The sequence below is a fragment of the Lynx canadensis genome, chromosome D2 (assembly GCF_007474595.2).
Source record: "Lynx canadensis isolate LIC74 chromosome D2, mLynCan4.pri.v2, whole genome shotgun sequence".
Classification (NCBI taxonomy): domain Eukaryota; kingdom Metazoa; phylum Chordata; class Mammalia; order Carnivora; family Felidae; genus Lynx; species Lynx canadensis.
In genome coordinates, this window is record NC_044313.2 from 15,926,745 (window position 1) to 15,945,890 (window position 19,146).

The 19,146-nt window shown below is 41.6% G+C and overlaps 1 protein-coding gene across 2 annotated transcripts in view; it reads right to left on the minus strand.

The window, feature by feature from the left end:
* FAM160B1 (family with sequence similarity 160 member B1) overlaps window positions 1-18,162 on the minus strand; it is a 37,614-nt gene extending 19,452 nt beyond the window's left edge. The window contains exons 1-5 of one of the 2 annotated variants that reach the window (XM_030334134.2): window positions 18,012-18,162; window positions 11,342-11,420; window positions 5,631-5,800; window positions 3,800-3,904; window positions 3,236-3,358 (exon numbers count right to left, since the gene is read on the minus strand). In XM_030334134.2, coding sequence (XP_030189994.1) covers window positions 3,236-3,358; window positions 3,800-3,904; window positions 5,631-5,800; window positions 11,342-11,420; window positions 18,012-18,056 — 522 coding nt within the window. In that variant the 5' untranslated portion in view covers window positions 18,057-18,162. The remainder of the gene's footprint in view (window positions 1-3,235; window positions 3,359-3,799; window positions 3,905-5,630; window positions 5,801-11,341; window positions 11,421-18,011) is intronic. The other variant, XM_030334133.2, reaches the window with a different exon arrangement.
* Window positions 18,163-19,146: the final 984 nt, after the last annotated feature.

Consider the following 19,146-nt stretch of genomic DNA (forward strand, 5'->3'; position numbering starts at 1 on the left):
TCCCCAGTGACTGCAGGTGTGTTCACATTCCTCGTCCTGCCATTCAAAGCCTTTGACCAACTCCTTGTCTATCCCTTCAGGCCCTTCGCTTATCACATATCCTAAGTGTACTGTTTCTTGACCACACCACACACTTCTGTACCTTCCTTCCCTTACTTATGTTCATCTATTCTTCTCTAAGCAGCTCTCAAGGCTCACATCAAAGGTAGTTTCTTCTACGAAGTCTTTCCTGACCACCGAGAGCAGATGTAATCCTTTCAGCCTATCGAGGCTTAAGGTACTTTTACTTTGTACCCTTAAGATACTCACTTTACCTCAGATTATAGTCTGAGTATGAGCCTTACCCTTGTCACCAGACTATACACTCCTTTAGGACAAAGACTGTTTCTAACTCATTTACCATATGCATTTAAATCATAGGAGATGTAAACTGTAGCTGATATAAATGAAAAGAGAGATTAGACTTCAGGGGACACATGCATGAGAATTGCAAAGTACTTTTGTTATCCTCTACACTTACGAGTAATATAGCTGCATTGTTCTGAAGATTCATTCATTCAATAGTGTTATTTAAGCAGTTATTATACATTATACCGGATATTAGAGAAGCTGTGGGAACCCAAAGATTAATGAGACAGGGTCCTCGTCCTCAAGGAACTTATTGGCCAGCAGGAGAAAAAAAAATGCACTTAAATAACGCTAATGCCAGGGAGACTGTAAAAATTACATTAAAAGCTTATGAACAGTCTTGAGAAAATGAAGATACCTACCATCTCAGGCTGTGGAGAGGTATGTGCTATAAGACTGGCATATTACAGCAGACATGTCACTGATTCCGGGGGTTCTTTGGAGAGAGGTCTAAATATAAACATTTCTCAGGGCACCTGGGTGGCTCAGTCGGTTATGTGTCCGACTTGGCTCAGGTCATGATCTCACGGTCCGTGAGTTTGAGCCCCGCATCGGGCTCTGTGCTGACAGCTCAGAGCCGGGAGCCTGCTTCAGATTCTGTGTCTCCCTCTCTCTGCCCCTCCCCTGCTCATACTCTGTCTCTCTCTGTCTCAAAAATAAATAAAAACATTAAAAAAATTTTTTATAAAAAAATATAAACATTTCTCTGAGGGCAGGTAAATAAAGGGTATCTCACCATCACCTTACATATGCCCACAAATTTTCTCTGCTTCTGATCTATGGCTGTGTACTTCTGAGTAAGTTGCAGAGATTCTGATAAAAAGTCCTTTTAAAGCTTAAGCTCGGGCAAAAATCCACGCATTTAAGTAACTAGGGTATCTAAGAAAACTTTAGTAAACGTGCACTTTGAGAAGAAACATCTGACTTGGCAGACTGAGATACTTGATATATTTATATCAAAAACTAAAGGACTGTAATATCATTCTAATGAATAAGTCCTTGAAATCTGAACTCATAAATGTATTCCAGCCGTTTTGAAGCAAACTTTCAAAATATGAGGCGCATCACGAGAAACTGGCATTCACAATCCTCATCTTCAACCAGAAACTTAAATTCATGCAATGGTACAGCTCGGCTGCCTGTCCGTCTTCATCAGGAGCGCAGAAGCGGATCTCGGGTGGCTTAACTCCGTAAAGTGAGATAGAAAACAGACCCGCCCACTAGACTGGCTCAAGCTTTTAAAGACAAAACCAAACCCTGACAACACTCACTCTGACAAGGCTGTGGAAAACGGGAACTACTCTCATACGTTGTTGACGGGACGCAAAACGATAAACCCAAAACGGTGCGGCAGTTTCTTACGAAAATCAGAATACACTTGCCACACGATCCCGCAAACCTACTCTCAGGTAGTGACCCAAGTGTGTGAAAACCTAAATCCACGCACCAAAAAAACTGGGTGTGAATGTTCAGAGGGGCTTTATTCATAACTGCCCCACACGGGAAACAACCCCAAGTCCCTCAACTGGTTGAATGCATGAACAACGGTGACGCATCCATACGATGGAATACTACTCAACAATATCAAGGACCAAACTCGTCCACAAACCTCCAATGCATTCTGCCAAGGAAAAACAGCCAGACCCCAAAGGCTGATTACATTTCTGTGACTTTCTGTAAAAGAGGAAACCTGGGACGGAGACACATCAGTGATTGCTGGGGACAGGGGTGGAGACAGGATGGCTACAAGGGACATGCCGGAGGGCGGCGCGACTGTTGTGTAGCTTGACTGTGGTGGTGGCCACGTGACTGTGTGTCAAACTCAGAGAACTGTAGACCCAAAGAGGGGAAACTGCACTGTATGTAACTTATACCTAATCTAGGGGAAAAAAAAGAAAAGAGAGAAAAAGATTTTTTAAAAAACTAAAAAATCAAAACTTTTTTTTCTACCATATTCCTAATAATTTCACTGCTGAAAACAAAAGAAAAAAGTTAATGAAAGAAGAAAGTACACAAAAATTGTCTGATTTAGGGGCGCCTGGATGACTCAGTCGGTTAAGCATCTGACTCAACTTCAGCTCCCGTCATGCTATTACAGTTTGTGGGTTCAAGCCCCGCATTGGGCTCCGTGCTGACAGCATGGAGCCTGCTTGGAATTCTCTCTCTCTCTCTCTCTCTCTCTCTCTCTCTCTCTCTCTTGCTCTGCCCCACCCCTGCTCATGTGCACACGCGTGCTCGTTCTCTCTCTCTCAAAATAAATAAACTTAAAAAAAATCGTCTAATTTAAAACTAGAAGTAAAACCCAAAATATCAGTTGATGTAATAAGTAAAGTATGATTCAATGACTATGGCTAAGAAAAGACAGTACAGAACACGAAAGCAATCCCAACTGTGATCCCAGGCTGGAGAGGTAACTCGTGACTTTGCACATCTGTCCAAATCTGCACACACCATCCCTGCCCCAGTCCGGGTCACCCATGCTCCACACTAGAGCTTGCCTGGCTGAAAAGATGATAGCTTATAAACTTCTGTGACTTCTCTCTCCCTGATTTTCCCCTTCAAGCTGCATTCCTGCTAAGCCTTGATTCTATGTGTCGAGACCCTGTGCTGCCCTATATATCTGGCTCAACTATTTTCTCTGAAAATTGTTTTCCCCAGAAGATTTCAAGTTAAAACAGTGATCTTAAGTGAAAAATAATTCTAGGAGGTAAAACAAGCCATATGATACCCACAAATGTAATTCCTTCTAATATTACTTACAGAATTCAATTCTCAAAATAATTTTAATATAAGCATGCTTTGAAGGTTGACAAGAAGCGTACCGTACCTCCAGAAAAAAATTAACCAAGTAGGGATTTTGTTTCAGCTTTGCACACACGATACAGAGAAACTGGATTTCTTCATTTTCCGTTGGTGTTGCAAGGACTTCACCGCACAGTCGAATTAATTTCTGTCAAAAAATTTAAAACAAATTTTGAAACTTAGGTTACTTTTTACAAGTGTGTAAACAGTCGTCTGTTTGCCTTACGTGTATTTAAATTTTTCAAATAATGCAAATACCTTGCATTTTTCAGATAGAACGCTATTTAAAATCACCTATAACAAAACGGATTTACTAATTTTTCAATTGCCCTAAAAAAGCAATAAGGCGCACAAGAAACTCTCCTTGAGGTATCACAGAGGTAAGTTAAAGGAAAAATTGATGTATACATTTTTAAGAGAAAAACATCAAGAGCATATATAATACCATGTCGGGTAGACAAAAAGCTCAAGGATTTGCTCATTTACATGTTATTTTGAGAATAACTTCATGATTTTACTCTCAGAAAAATTGCATTAAATAATTTATACGCTCAAAGAAATCCAATCAAATTTAAGGGGGAGAAAATACCTGCACTGGCCTGTGTACATTAATGTGTGGGAGTAGTGGCTGCTGGATTCTTCCCAGAAGTTTAGTGTAGAATACCAACACCTGCTGTCTCATTCCTGGAGGACACTGGGTATGCGAAAAAAGAAACACGAACAAGAAGAAAACAGGCAATACAGACACACTCAAAAGCCTTTAAATTAAAGACGAGGAGAAATATACACGTGAATATATTTCACCCTCAAAAGCCAAGGCAATCGGCCAACTAATGAGTTCGTCAGAATCAAATTCTCAACCCAATATTAATGACTGGTATTCTGGAAATAAAATTACATCTGGGACTATAATATAGCTTATGGAACCACAGGCTAATGTAATTACAAGCAGCGTGATAGTAACACGTTGTTGAGATCAGAGCTGGTTCGGGCAACATCAACCTGTTTATGCTCTAAATACTACAGAAACATGAAACTACTATGGTCAAATCCACGGCTAAAGCAAAAGCAGAATCTTGTTACTTACACTAATGATGCGTGATCAATAACCCTCCATCATAGAGATGCAGGAGTAAACAAAGCCTTCCAACACGTATATGTAAATAAAAGGAACCCTCTGGTATAAAATGCTGTGATTCATTCTAACAATGCTGCTTTACATTAGTTGCAAAATTATTTACATTATGATTATTATAAACAATGAAGAAGTGTTTATGACATGCCAGCTGTTTTTGATCTTTGCTGAAAAGGAGGTAAATGATTACTTACTCTGTGGGTTAAGAGAGCACGAACTAACAAGGTTCTATGTTCAATGATTGACCTGCTTATGCTGCCTCGCAATGAAAACAGTCACAAAATGAATATATTTCCACAGCATCATCACAGACACGCTATCTGGAAACAGTATAAACTATAATCTTAAGCACAGTATTTTTTTAGATAGCAAATACCTTGCATTATTCAGATAAAACATTAATAATGTTTTAATCACCAATATAAAAATTAATTTGCCAGTGGTACAATTATTAACATTCACTCAAAAACCAATTAATCTATATTCAAGTTAGTGTTGCAAAGCCCCTCTCTCCACATGACAGGAGAAAGAAGGGAGGAAGGAAATGAATTGCAGGGCACTGGAAGCAGATGTCCTGTCTCTAAAATATAAATTACATGAATGTAACTTAAAATGAATTGTGAGTATTACAGACTCGGTTAAAAGCAAACTGTCCTTAACACCACTGTTCGTGACTCTGTCTGGTGTTTCAAGATGTCTATTAATTTTTTCGTCAGTTGGATTTTCACACATATTACAGAAATTCACAGAACAAAACCCACAGGCTTTGAAACTTGCCTTCATACACAATTTGAAAGTTTCTTGGTAAAGAATATTATTTATACCATAACATCAGTTTTGCAAAGATTTCTCAAGATTCACGAGGCCTAAAAAGTTAACCTGGCTCCACTCATCAGTAGAGGTCATGTCAGAACAATCAGTGACATTCTCTTTCAGGACTGTGAAAAAGAATTCCTATTTTCATAACACAACGTTCACTGGGTTCCTTCTCGTGTCCTATGGCTGAGTGTGTGCACTTGACTTTATTTTCACAAATGTTTACACTGTAATTCTAAGCAGCCTAAGTACCCGTTGTTGTCTAGAGCATTTGGAGGCTTTGCTAGCTCTACGGAGAGTCACATTCATACAGCCTGCATGCTTTCTGTTTTTCACAATCCTGACTTGAATCCTGCCATGCTTAATAAGTACCTCTATAATTAAATTTAGTACTTGGCAGCTTCTCTGTCTCTAAGACATTAATGCATGTATTACATGCCCAAGAACACGATGTGGATTAGGAACTTACGTCAGCTTTCCCTAAGGTATATAACGTTTCCAAGATCTTGTGATGAAGCAAATATTCCATGCATGGCCCTGTCACTCCGAATTCTCGCTCACGTTCTTCTTGTAGCAAAATACCTAACATCTGGTCCAGATGAGAAGGGATATTTGTATCTGTCACTGGGGCTTTATCATCTAAATAATAATAATAAAAAAAAATTCATCAAACATTCAAACATTTTAAAACTGCATATTTGTACCCAAATACTCTTGATATTTCCCCTATTCTAATTCAAACTGAGAAAAATCTCAACTACACACTTAAGTTTATATTCATGGTATAATTATCTTTGCCGGGATTCAGATGATTCTTTTTGCCATATTCTTATAAAAAAACTGAATCAATATTCTGAAATATATTCTATTAGCTAATGTCCATGCACGAGAATTCAAAATAAGAGCCATTTATATGGAAATGGGAACTTGACCAAGAAAAATACATGTAAATCAATATTTTGTATGCACTTGCAACTAAAGTTGTTTTTTTTTTTCAATCAGCCAGTTCAGAAGATCTGAATTTTAAGTCTATATAGAAACAGGTTGGGGGCGCCTGGGTGGCGCAGTCGGTTAAGCGTCCGACTTCAGCCAGGTCACGATCTCGCGCTCCGTGAGTTTGAGCCCTGCGTCAGGCTCTGGGCTGATGGCTCAGAGCCTGGAGCCTGCTTCCGATTCTGTGTTTCCCTCTCTCTCTGCCCCTCCCCCGTTCATGCTCTGTCTCTCTCTGTCCCAAAAATAAATAAACGTTGAAAAAAAAAAAAATTAAAAAAAAAAAAAAAAAAAAAAAAAAAAAAAGGTTGGCCATTAAACATTGAGCCGAATCAGGCAGGATGTGTAGAAAAGGCAGGTTCTGTTTTGGACTGCTACTGAATCACACCGTAACACTAGCAAGTCAGACATTTATATCCCCTAATTAATCTCCATTTGTGAACGCATGAGGAGCTCAAAGAAAAATTTTGGACATCTCTCATTAACAGACAACTATTCACAAAGCTAAAGCTTCTCCTCAGGAGAGTTCTTATAAATCCTATTGATTTTTTAAGATAAAATTTCATCAATACTTTTCAGAGTTCACAGTTCAACTTGAAAATCACATGGTTTTATCAACCTGTCCTTATTGTTAAAATTACTCTTAATAAAGGGGTTAAATTACTCTTAATAAAATGTGAAGTTTTCTAGAATATTTAAATGCAAAATATACTTGGAGGGGGGCATGGGTGGCTCAGTTAGTTAAGCGTCCAACTCTTGATTTCAGCTCAGGTCATCTCACAGTTTGTGAGATCAGGTCCTGTGGAGCCTGCTTGGGATTCTCTCTGCCCCTCCTCTGCTTGCATGCGTGCTCTCTCTCTCTCTCTCAAAATAAATAAAAATAAATAAACATCAAAATATACTTGGAAATGCCAAGTTCTTACTTACATTTCTATTGTCATTTACTTACTACATAGTATGTACAACACAATCCTAGTATGCTATATATTTATTTGATGACATGTTGCTTTGTCTGTATGTGTGCACATTTTTGTAAACACACAGTTTAAACCATAACACTAAGCCCTACAGAGAAAACAATGGAAAGACAAGAGTCACCCTTGTTTCCAAGGAGGACATATGTACCAAGTTTGATATAATATCTGGCAGGTATTAAAAGCATGGCACCTGGAGGGATACCTGGGTGGCTCCGTCAGTTCAGCATCCGACCTCGGCTCAGGTCGTGATCTCACGGTTTGTGAATTCAAGGCCTGTGCTGGGCTCTGGGCTGATAGCTCAGAGCCTGGAGTCTGCTTCAGATTCTGTGTCTCATTGTCTCTGCCCCTCCCCCACTTGTGCTCTGTCTCTCTCCCTCCCTCCCTCTCTCTCTCTCTCTCTCTCTCAAAAATTAAATGTAAAAAAAAAAAAAATTTAAACAAAACAAACAAAAAAAGCATGGGGCCTGGAATTAGACAACTTGCATTCAAATCTTGGCTCAGTCACTTGTAGTTGGATGACCTTGGCAAGCTATTCAAGCCTCAGTCACCAACACCTGTAAAATGGGGCTAATCAACACCAGTAAGTGTTTTTGAATGATTTCAATGAAATGACGTGTGTAAAGTTCCATGTCTTAGCACACAGTAAGAATTCAAGAAATGTTAACTTACGATGTCTCATTTTGTATTCTTCTAAAATGAGTAGTCTGGTGCTAATAGAAGAGAAGTAAGTTTATTTGAAATCTATTTTTTTTAATGATTTTTCTCCTTTAATTGCTGACTTGATATAAACATTCCAGGGAAGAATGAATGTTCAAGCATCGTCTGTTTACAGTCATTAACGGAGAAAAATGACCAGAAAGACTGTTTAAATTGAGAAGCAAATAAATTGTAAATTTGACTTGACAAATTAAAATCTTTGCTCCCTAGAAGGCAACATGTAGTTTCTGCCGTCTACCCTCATCCCTCCGAAGCTGTATGTAGGTCTCCGTGTGCCGCATTTTGCTATTCCTTCTACCTGAAATGCCTTTGTCCTCCTTATCTATCTTGGAACCTCCTACTCATCCTTTAAAATCCAGGTTAGAGGGGCGCCTGGCTGGCTCAGTCAGCCGAGTGTCTGACTCTTGATTTCAGCTCAGGTCATGATCCCAGGATCGTGGGATGGAGCTCCACCCTGGGCTCTGCGCTGACGGTGCAGAGCCTGTTTGAGATCCTCTCCCTCTCAAAATAAATAAATAAAAATTAAAAAATAAAATCCAGGTTCTAGACTCTGCCTCTTCCCATTTCTCCCTTCTTTGTTTTCTCTCTGTGCCTGATGCAGACGCACTTGTCCCATACTTTATTAGAAAGTACATACTTATTTCTGCTCCTGCAGTGTAAAAAAATCACTTAAAGCAAGAACTTAAGGGGCGCCTGGGTGGCTCAGTCGGTTAAGCGGCTGACTTCGGCTCAGGTCATGATCTCGAGGTCCATGAGTTCGAGCCCCGCGTCGGGCTCTGTGCTGACAGCTCAGAGCCTGGAGCCTGTTTCAGATTCTGTGTCTCCCTCTCTCTGACCCTCCCCTGTTCATGCTCTGTCTCTCCCTGTCTCAAAAATAAATTAAAAAAACATTAAAAAAATAAATAAATAAAGCAAGAACTTAAGGCCCTTCCTTTAAAGTATTTCCTTTAAAGCTATGGACGGATGAAAACTTGGGCAAGAATAGTCATTTGAAAAGGCAGCTCCTCTCAAAAAACCTTTCCTGTAGGTCTGCTGTCTAAATATCCAAATTAAGGTAGAAATCCCATTTTACATGGAAAGGTATACATATTTTTTGTCTAATTTTTACTTATTACACACATGTAAAGGATTTTTTCCTTTAAAGAAGAAGTACCTGTGACCCCATTGGCTTGCCTGAATACTCTGTCGCAGGAGTTGCCAGACTTTGGCCTATGGGACAAATCCAGTCTTGCCATGTGTTTAAGGTGTATGGGAACAAAGGAAAGCTATTCTTTTATATATTGTTGATGGCTGCCTTTGCATTACAACAACAGAACTGAGTCATTGCAACAGAGGACACAGGGCCCACAAAGCCTAAAATATTTACCATCTGGCCCTTTACCGAAAAAATTTGTCCACCTTTGACCTAATTTATTTCATATTCCCCTTAAATCTCCATCCTTCCTATTCACTGAGAAAGACAGAAGCAACCAGAAAATAACTTTTGAAGACTTCGAACATCAACCACATCCACCCTCTTTCTGAATCTATACCTATATGTTCTGCTTTCTACCTTATTTAATGGATGGCCTGTCCACATGCCTATTAAGGCTAAGCCTGCACGTGTGCCCTAGACCCCATCCCCTTGCCTAGTTAAGGGTATTGCTCAGAAATGATCGCATCTAACTCTTGTTGTCCACCTTTCCCTCCCTGCTACATCATTCCAACAAAGTATAAATTGCACTATCTTCCATCTTTAAAAACATATTTTAAGCCCTCTCTTGAGGGGCATCTGGCTGGCTCTGTTGGAAGAGCATGTGACTCTTGATCTCTGGATTGTGGGTTCAAGCCCCACATTGGGTGTAGAGATTACATACATACACACATACATAAATCCGTCTCTTGATATCACATCTCCCTCCGGCTACTGCTTCGCTTCTCAGCCCCCCTTTCCACTGACGTAACAGAGCAGTCCACATACATTGTCTACACAGGTTCTCTGCCCATTTTCTTTTAAACCTACTGCAATCAGGTCTTCTCTCTCCTCCTTGCTATCAAAATGCCTCTTATCAAGTCCACTAATGAGCTCCTCATGGCTGAGTCCAAAGATCCTTTCTTAGACTTCATTACCCTGACATCACCGTCAATTGACATAATTAATCTCTCTCTTCTAAATCCCAGGACACCATTCTACCTTGGGTGTCTTCTACCCCATGGGCAAACGCAGTACCTTTTGCTATTATTCTCATCATCCTCACCTCTGAACATTGAGCCCCAGGGCTCCATTTCTGAACCCTTTCTCTCTTCCATCTATCCTTACTCCCTACAACATCTCATCCAATCCCAAGGCTTTAAACCCTACTTAAAGGTGATGATTTCAGTTTCACATCTCTGGTTTAGACCCCCACCTTAAATTCCAAATTCCTACTTCCAACTGTCTACCTGACACATCCAATTGGATCTGTAATTGGCATCTCAAATTTAACACGTCCAAAATATTCTTACAAACCTGCTCCTCCTACAGTCGGCCTGTTCTGCTAAGTGGTCTATTTTCCAACTGCCCAAGTCCAAAAATTTGGAGTTTCCTTCACTCAGTCTCTCATACCCAACATTCAATCCATCAACAAAGCTTTCTGCAAAACAGATCCAGAATACCATCACTTCTTACCAGCTCTGCCCTGGCTTCAGCCACCACCATTGCTTACAACATTCCAAAAGTCCCCTAATGGTTCTACAGTTTCACCTCTGCATCCTTTCGATCTCATTTTTTTCACAGAAGCCAAAGTGGTCCCTTTACGATAGACTATGTTACACCGCCACTCAAAACCCTCTAACCCAAGCTTCCCACCTTGGAGTAAAAGCTAAAGCCCTTATAACAGCTTACAAGGCCCTTCGCGACGGCACCCGGCTCCTGTCTGATGTCATCTCCTCACGCTTTTCTCCTTGTTCACGTTGCTCTAGCCACACTGGCTTCCTTGAGGTTCCTAGACTATGCCAAGCATGTTGCATGCTCCAGCCTCAGGGTTTTTGCATTAGGTCCTCCTCCTGAAACCAACCCCCCAGATTTGCTCTCTCTCTCCTTCCGATTCCAACTGAGAGGTCGGCTTGGGCAATGAGGCTTTCTCTAACCTACAACAGCCAGCTGTACCCTTTCCTCCCATGTATACACTTCTATCCTCTCAGCCTGCTTCATTTTCCCCTTAGTACCTACCATCTGACACACTATGTGTATTGGTCTAGTTATTGTTCGCTTCTACATAGTCAATATATAAACTCTATTAGGACAGGGATTTTGCCTGTTTGATCTACTGTTCATTCTATCACCCAGTGCCTAGAACAATGCCTATGCATAGCAGGTGCTCAACAGACACATTTTTTAAATGAATCTAAAAGAGGAATTAGAAGTACAATAACTTGGCTATAACTTTACATATAAAACAACTTTGAAAACTAATTTGAAACATATTTTAGTATTTCATAAATTTTCTGTTCAATTAACATTAGCTCTGTTTCTTACCCGAAGTCTCTATGTAGTAATGGGTAATTGCCTTCCAGTGATAAACAAAATCTTCTTGCAAAGGAAGAGAAGGTGCAAGCTGCACAAACACACACACACACACAAAAAGACCACAACGATTAAGAAAATGGCATGAAACGTTTCCTGTACAGTATAACTCTGTATTTGTCTACTAATAATACCAAAGCAGCATAAAAATAAAGGATGAACTTTAATTCAATTCTATATGTCAGATATCAAAGAGAAACACAGTCAAGAAAGTAACAATGATTTATTAAGAAAGAGGAAAAACACATTTATCACATTTATCAATATTATTATTAAACTACAAGAACTGGGATTCTTTTTTTCCTCCCTGAAACTAGTAACTACGTACGGCTTCAAAAGTAACAGTGTGAAATGAAAAGATGCAATATCCTATTTAAATTATCAGTAAAATGAAATGATCAATAACCAGGGATCTTCGTACCCAGGACTTTGAAATGCAAAACTGTACAAGCTGCTGTGTAATTAGTTACACGTCACCATTAAGAACACATATGCCAAAGTCAACCCTGTAATCAGATTAAAACTGTTCCCTACGTTCAGTGACACACAGATGTGAATCTTTTCAAGCCTGGATTAGACAGCGCATATTTTTAGCAAAATACCTATGTGAACAAGACACTACCAATTTAAATTCCACAGAGCCATAAATGTTTTACATTTTGGCTTTAAAATTTACTTCAGGGGCACCTGGGTGGCTCAGTCGATTGAGCGTCCGACTTCGGCTCAGGTCACGATCTCACGGTGTGTGGGTTCGAGCCCCGCGTCGGGCTCTGTGCTGACAGCTCGGAGCCTGGAGCCTGCTTTGGATTCTGTGTCTCCCTCTCTCTCTGCCCCTCACCTGCTCATGCTCTATCTCTCAAAACCAAATAAATGTTTGAAAAAAAAAATTTTTTTTTTAAATAAAATTTACTTCAAATGTTTTTAAGACCAAAATTATATCCCTTTGGCCGTTTCACTGCAAACCTGCCAAGTATTTCAAATGTGTGTTAAACGGATAGAAAAAGATGCACCTTCCACAACATGGTCTTTTCCTAAAATAGAGAGAATGCTCCCCCACTCACCACCCCAGTCCTACTATTGCCCACAAATTTTGGTCAGAATGTTCACAGTTGCCCCGGCTTATTTAAAAACAAATGGGTTTCTATTCTGGGAACCTAAAACATGGCACAGTCGACTATCTTTCATTTACATCCACTTCATCTAAACCGATGACCTAAGAGGTCATGTTACTCCCGTACTACCTGTTCCGCTTTGATTTCTTGGTGGCCTCAAGCAGAGAGACCTTAAATTCTCTTAAAGTTCGAAATCCTGTCAAAACAACCTCAGAACTATTGGGCAAGTTATACACATTGGTCCTGGACACCTTCAGCGTGTCAACCCAGAAGATGAAATGTCTTTAGGAAAGAACATTTCTCGCCATCGCCAACATTTTCACGCTCGCTCTCATGCTTGCCTGTGTGCACCATTCTGAATCACACTGGGTTAAGAGATGCACCTCATTTTCCAAATGGAGAGCTGTGAAATTCTTAAAAAGGCTTTCAGATCTTTAACAAAAGGAATTTAAACCTTTGGGATTATTATCCCTTAAGAAGAACATGGGGAGGGACATTGAGAAAAAAATTAGAAAGAAAATTAGAAAGTGTGACCTTTGGAAAACAGAATAATGTTCCTGAAACTTTTAGATTAAAAAAAAAAAATCTGTTTTAATCAGCTACTTGTTTTTAGGATCGTCTTCAAAGATATCAACACTCTCTTGTTTTGGGGAACCTGGTTTTTTATTCACCACCTTTTATATAGTTAAATGTATTAACAGTTGGGACAAACTCAAATGAAATCTGGTGTTTCAAAAAAAAAAAAAAAAAAAAGAAAGAAAAAACGTACTTAATTTCTTAAGTGTAAATATTGCGATCTGTTAAATTTTTCCAAAGGCATCTCCTTGGTATATAAGTAATTACAGCATCCTTGTTTCAGATTATTTTACCGTGGGACTTAACTCCATTTCCAAGTCACTAAATCAGAGGATCTTACAGGATTGATGTTGCGACCTTTGTTGTTCTAGTCAAATTCAAAGCAGGCTAGTGTTGCTTACCTGTGACTCTCTCTCTCCCAGGAGTTTGATTTAAATAAGAAACCTATTTATATTTAAGTAGACGGTGAGACAGTTCCAAACTGCTAATAACTTAGTTTAGTAACAATCTTGTTACAACATGAATAAATTTCCTTATATATGTAAAACTTCCTACTAAAATTGTCTTTCACTACTAATTCTAACATGCAAATCACCTGTTTTACCACTATATAAAATAAACACTTATGCAATGGGTAAAAATTTTAAAATTTAGATTCAGCACGAGGGGATTCTAATTTGCATTCACTTTTTACAAAACAGAGATCAAATTTTTGAGAATTCATGCAGTAACACTCTCGACCAAAACTTGACACGAATGCCTACCTTGGACATGGCTTTCCCTGGGAAGCCTTGCCAGACTTCTGGCCAAGGATACAGTTCTCTGCACATGCTCTGTGGCACCCTCTCTGAGGCTCGCTCTCTCTTAGCCCTGATCCCACATCTGTCATTGCTGACCTCCACTGCATCGTCCACTCTACAAGGGCTGGGACTGCTTATGGCATCTTTTTCATCACTGAATTCCCGGTTTCCGACTCGTGGCACAGAGCAGGCACTCCATAGTATTCACAGAGTGAAGAAGCAAATGACACAGCAGTTGTTCCCATTTAATGAGCAGTTATGTCCCGGGCACAGTGCTGCAAAGTTTACACTTCCTAGATGGTCTTAAATTATCTTACAATAAACTCCGATTTTTTCCAAGCCCCTATTAAGATCCAAAGCCAGTTCACTGCCTCACCCAAGGGAAACACTGCTTGTAACCAGGCACTCAGACCATCTTTTTCCAAAAGCCGGAGCACACAGAAAGACCCACGGCGGTAACCCAGAGGAGAGCTCCCCATCTGCCACCAAAGCCCCATCTGCTCACTCTCCCACGTGCATCGGGAACACTCCACGCCCTAATCGTCTAAGTGCTTCTTCCTCCTAACCTCTTCCCTAAGGCCTCTCCTACCTTCCCTGCCTTTCCCAAGGCCAGCCCAAGCCTCCCTTCCTCCAGAGAGCCTTCTCCAAGCCCTGCGATCCTGTGTGCTCCCACAGAACTCCTTGGCTGAACAATCATCCAAAAATTAATAATAATGGTTCACATTTATGAAGCACGTACAATGTACCAGGTGCTCCCCTAGGCACTTCATATATATTGTCTCGTTTAAATTTTCACAATAATCCCATGAGATAGGTATCATTATTTCCATTTTACAATGAGGAAGTTGAAATGTACAAGGATTAAGTAACTTGTCCTGCATGGGAGGAAAGGGTCGGCCGTAGAACTGAGACCCTGTTCTATACAGCTCTAGGGGCTAGGCCGCACTCTTGTGCACTGTTTAATCTTTAATTTGTGTATTTGTTTTGTCTCCTAAATTAGACTGTAAGCATTGTGAGCAAGGATGCATGGTATACCTTGTTCCCTCTGCGCTGTGCCACGCTTTCGTGGTAGGCTCATAAAATGTTTGCTGAACAACTAAAGTTAGAGATCCTGTCAGAAAAGAATACGCCTAAGAAAACACTACAGATGTTTGATTTGAAGTTTTAATTGCCAGGGCAGAATAGTTTTTCAAAAATTACTGGTTTCAACAATCATCAACTCTTCACTCTACTTTGAAAAGATACACATCCTGAAAAATGACTTCCATTGAATTAATTAGCTAAAGTTGATAAAACTTCCTTCCCTTATCCTCTTGGAATAAATCTGCCCCCGAAAGGGTGAAACTGGCTGAAATTTAAAAAGAACCAGCCCCTGGCAGATTACCTAGGACAGACTAGGCCCTCAACAAACATTGAATTGTACTAAATGGAAAGTGTTTTACTTGTACTTTGGAGAAATTGGACTAGCATGATCCTGTCCAACCTCGGAACTAACTACCAGAGAGGCCTGATTTCACCCTTGTGACATGTGGCAACAGGCTAAACAAAATGGATTCACTGCAAAACGTACTGGCCGATCATTTTTACTCTGAGGGAAGATTCATTTCTGAAAAGGGAAGCAAGAGGTATGTTACAGTTCTTGTTTTTGATCAAGGTATGAATTTGTCTCCTAAACTCAAAATGCAGTCTATCCACTTAACAACTCATTTTCAAATATTAATCTTGAAAATACCTCATATATTTTTTCCTTATAATGTTAACAGGAAGCGAGGAGAAACCATTAAGTAAACAAAAAGGAAAACTCTGCCTGTAAACCTCATTTAAATGTTAATCTGGTCAACCCTAAAAAACCATTTGAAGGCTGATCCAATTGAACAAAGAAACCTATAAAGTAATAATATCAAAATGGTTGAAAACAGCAACACAATTGAAAAAAAGGTCATGTCAGCATCTGCACAGAGGATAATGTCCCACCTCTGAAAAACGGGGATAATTATGTTAATTGCAAAACTCTTATCAGAAAATACTCATCGGACAGAAAAGAAAATGCTAATTGGGCGTACAAATTAAAAGGAGTACAGAGAAAAGCTAGTGAAATGAACTGATGAGTGGTAAAAGTAGTTTATAGAAGAAAACGCCCGGCAAATAAAATAGAACTGAAAAAATGGAAACCAATCTTCGGCTAGGAAAAAACATTCTTCAAATACCACAAAGATGGCTTACTTATCATTATGTATGAGTTCATTCCCAAGAGGGAATGTAAAAAAGGAAAAAGAAAAGTTAGTACGGCCAAAATGTTTTCAGATTTAACCTCCTATCAAGGTAAACTGGAAGGTATCACAGCTAAAACCATTAACTCTAAGAAAATAAAAACATTAGTTTTCTAAATGCAATGTATCAGTTACTAGGACTAGATGATTATAATCCACTCTTAACTTTTTCTCACTTCAGCAAAGTAGGGGAGCTGGATATTACAGAGCCAGTCAGACAGTTGACATGCATAATTTGGTAGATGCTAGCATATAGTTACAAAAAGAAAACAAGGACAGAAAACACAGGCCTCGAGATAAAAATGACTCTTTACTGGGAGAATACGAAAACCATCTTTCTTTTTCTAACTACTTATTTCTGTAATAAGGCAGGATCAGCCTGATAGGTAAAGGATGTAAATAATGAAATACATTTTTTAATTCCAATTCCCATTTTTTAATTCAATATTAACCTGTATTCAATGTTAAAATTAAAGGATTCTTGGCATTTTAAGTTAAAAAATAATATAAAATGTAAATGTCACTGTTTTCAGAAATTTCGGTTACGTTCTTCTAACATAAAGGTGCTGCAGACTGTGTATAAGAAAGGAAAATTAAAAGCTGTCCTCAAGTCTAAAACCGTCATCTCCCTCAGTGTATTAACTGCTCTTCATTCAAGAAAACGCTTTCTTGATTTGATACACGTTTTCCCAAGAGCTTGTGGTAGAGCTTAAATGATTTTTAAACATTTCCCACATATCACTTAAAATAACAACTGTACTAAATTTGTTTTTGTTCTCATACTTAATTTTAAAAACCCATTTGATTTTTATCTGACCATAAAAACTATTCTATTGCAGTTGGTTTATTGTTTTTGTTTTTTAAGTTGGGTGAATTCTGGTGTGCTATATCACACACTCTAAACACAGAAAGAGAATGACATTTTTTTAAAATTAGCAAAGTACTGGTTTCTCCCACAGGATGTATTTTTCAGTTTGGGCAACTCTCCCTGAGGAAAGAGAAACAACCAAAGTAGAGCAAACTGGACCTCTTATTATTAAAAAGGCAGCAAGACATTCATTTCCTCTTTAGTTACTACTCTTGTGTTAGGCTGTTAGGGTATCTGAATGTCTGTCTACGCTGGTGTCTAAAATCCTCAAAGGAGAGCGTCCAGGAAGAGAGAACAAGAAAGGAAACAGATGGCCTCGCTGCTCTGCGAAGGCTTGGAAGCGGTCTAGACCACGTACTCGACCAGACCCTCCAAACTCCCATTTCACAACAATCAATACGATGCAGCTGAGTTGGGCCGCGAGGCCAACGAAGGCAAGGCCGGCAGGATTAGGAAACCGGGTCCGCGGGCGGCCTCCTCGCAGAGTCGCCCCCCGCTCCCTCCCCCACGCCCCCGGCAGGGGCACACCTTCCTCCCCACCCCACCTTCCAAAGTCAACACGACAGCAAGCCAAACCCAAGCCCGAGCCGTGTCTGGCCGTTTCTTTTGTCCTGTTCCACGGTGATCACTTTTTTCCAGAGCAGGTTAACGGTCCGGGAGTCCGGGGTGCGCCCTACGGCCCCGCCAGGTGCTCCCGATCCCCCGGCCCATCAAGGAATCAGGCGACCCCGCGCCGGCCGGGGCACCCGCCCACCCCCTCCCCCGTGGACGCACAGGGACCCGCGCCGGCGCGGGGCAGGACGGCGAGGAGGGGGCCTGCTCCGAGCCAGGCCGCTCGGCCCGGGCGCCCCGACGGCCCCGCCGTGCCCCGGAGCGCCAGCCCCGGCCTCGCCCCTCCGCGGAAACCGGGCCGCCGAGGCCCCGGGCCGAGGCCGCAGGGAGCGTAGGCCGCCGCCATCCCCGGCCTGTCGTGCGCCCGCTGCCCCGCGGCCTTACCGCCTCCACGGCGTGCTGCAGGATGGAGGTGAACTTGGAGAACATCTTGTCCCGGGACTGCAGCAGCCTCTCCCGGGACGACCTGGAGAGCTCCTCGATCCGCCGCCGCCGCCCCTGCTGCGGCTGCCGGGGCCGCTCCAGAGTGAAGGCCGGTGCGGGCGGAGAGGACGAGCAGAGGGCCGAGGCGGGCCCGGGCCCGGCCGCTTCCGGGGTGTGCGGGCGGCGCGGCGGCTCCGGCGGGCGCTGGGACGCGGCGGGCGGCGAGGAGGGCGTTCGGCACGGACTCGGGGGTCCCGCGACGCTCCGGCGGCGGTTGCGGCTCCGGCTCGGACACGGTGGCAGCCCGGCTCGGGTTCCTTCCGCCCGCTCTGCCCGCCGCGGCCTGCAGGGGGCGCCGCCGCGGCCCGGGGAGGCCCGGACCGGGCCTTACCAGCGGCGGGGCGGCCGGACACCGCGGGGGCGGGGGAGGCGCGGGAGGCCGCGGCCGGCTGGGGGCGGGAGCCGGGCGAGAGGACACGGTCGTCCTCACGTTTGAAAAATTCAGTCAGCCTCCGTTTTGTTTCTCCAGGGGAAGTGGCAGGTGTATTTTGTAGGGAAACGTAGCCATACCCGTACATAATATTCCGAGGTTCGTCTTTTAAGGGCAGATTTGGGAGACTGGTAAGAACAGCAAAGTATTCCTAAGGCAAAAATGGACCGTGCATTTAAATGCTAAGAAGGAGAACAAATCAACTCATGTTGGTGAAATGGCTTTGCTGACTGGAAATTACATTATTGTTAATTGTTGATTATTCAACATTAAGACAGGAAGCCCCAAATGGACCGATGGTAAGGTGGTTCGGTTAATAGTTGGTAACATGTTTGATGGGTGCAGGGCATTCAGTATTGCCTCTTCTATTCTGTTTATCAGATGAAACTGGAAAACAGGGAAAGAATCTGAAGGGCTTCTGTCTGCTAAATGCCTAGAACAGGTAAGAGGGGCTACGATGTAAGCACTAGGCTGGAGGTTTCTTAAAAATACCATGTGACAGGATATTAGTCAAGCTTTGAAAAACACAATTCGGGCTGGTAAATTTTAGGTTGGGTTGATACAAGTTATGAAAATGTTCAGATCCTGGAGAACTTCGTGTTTGTT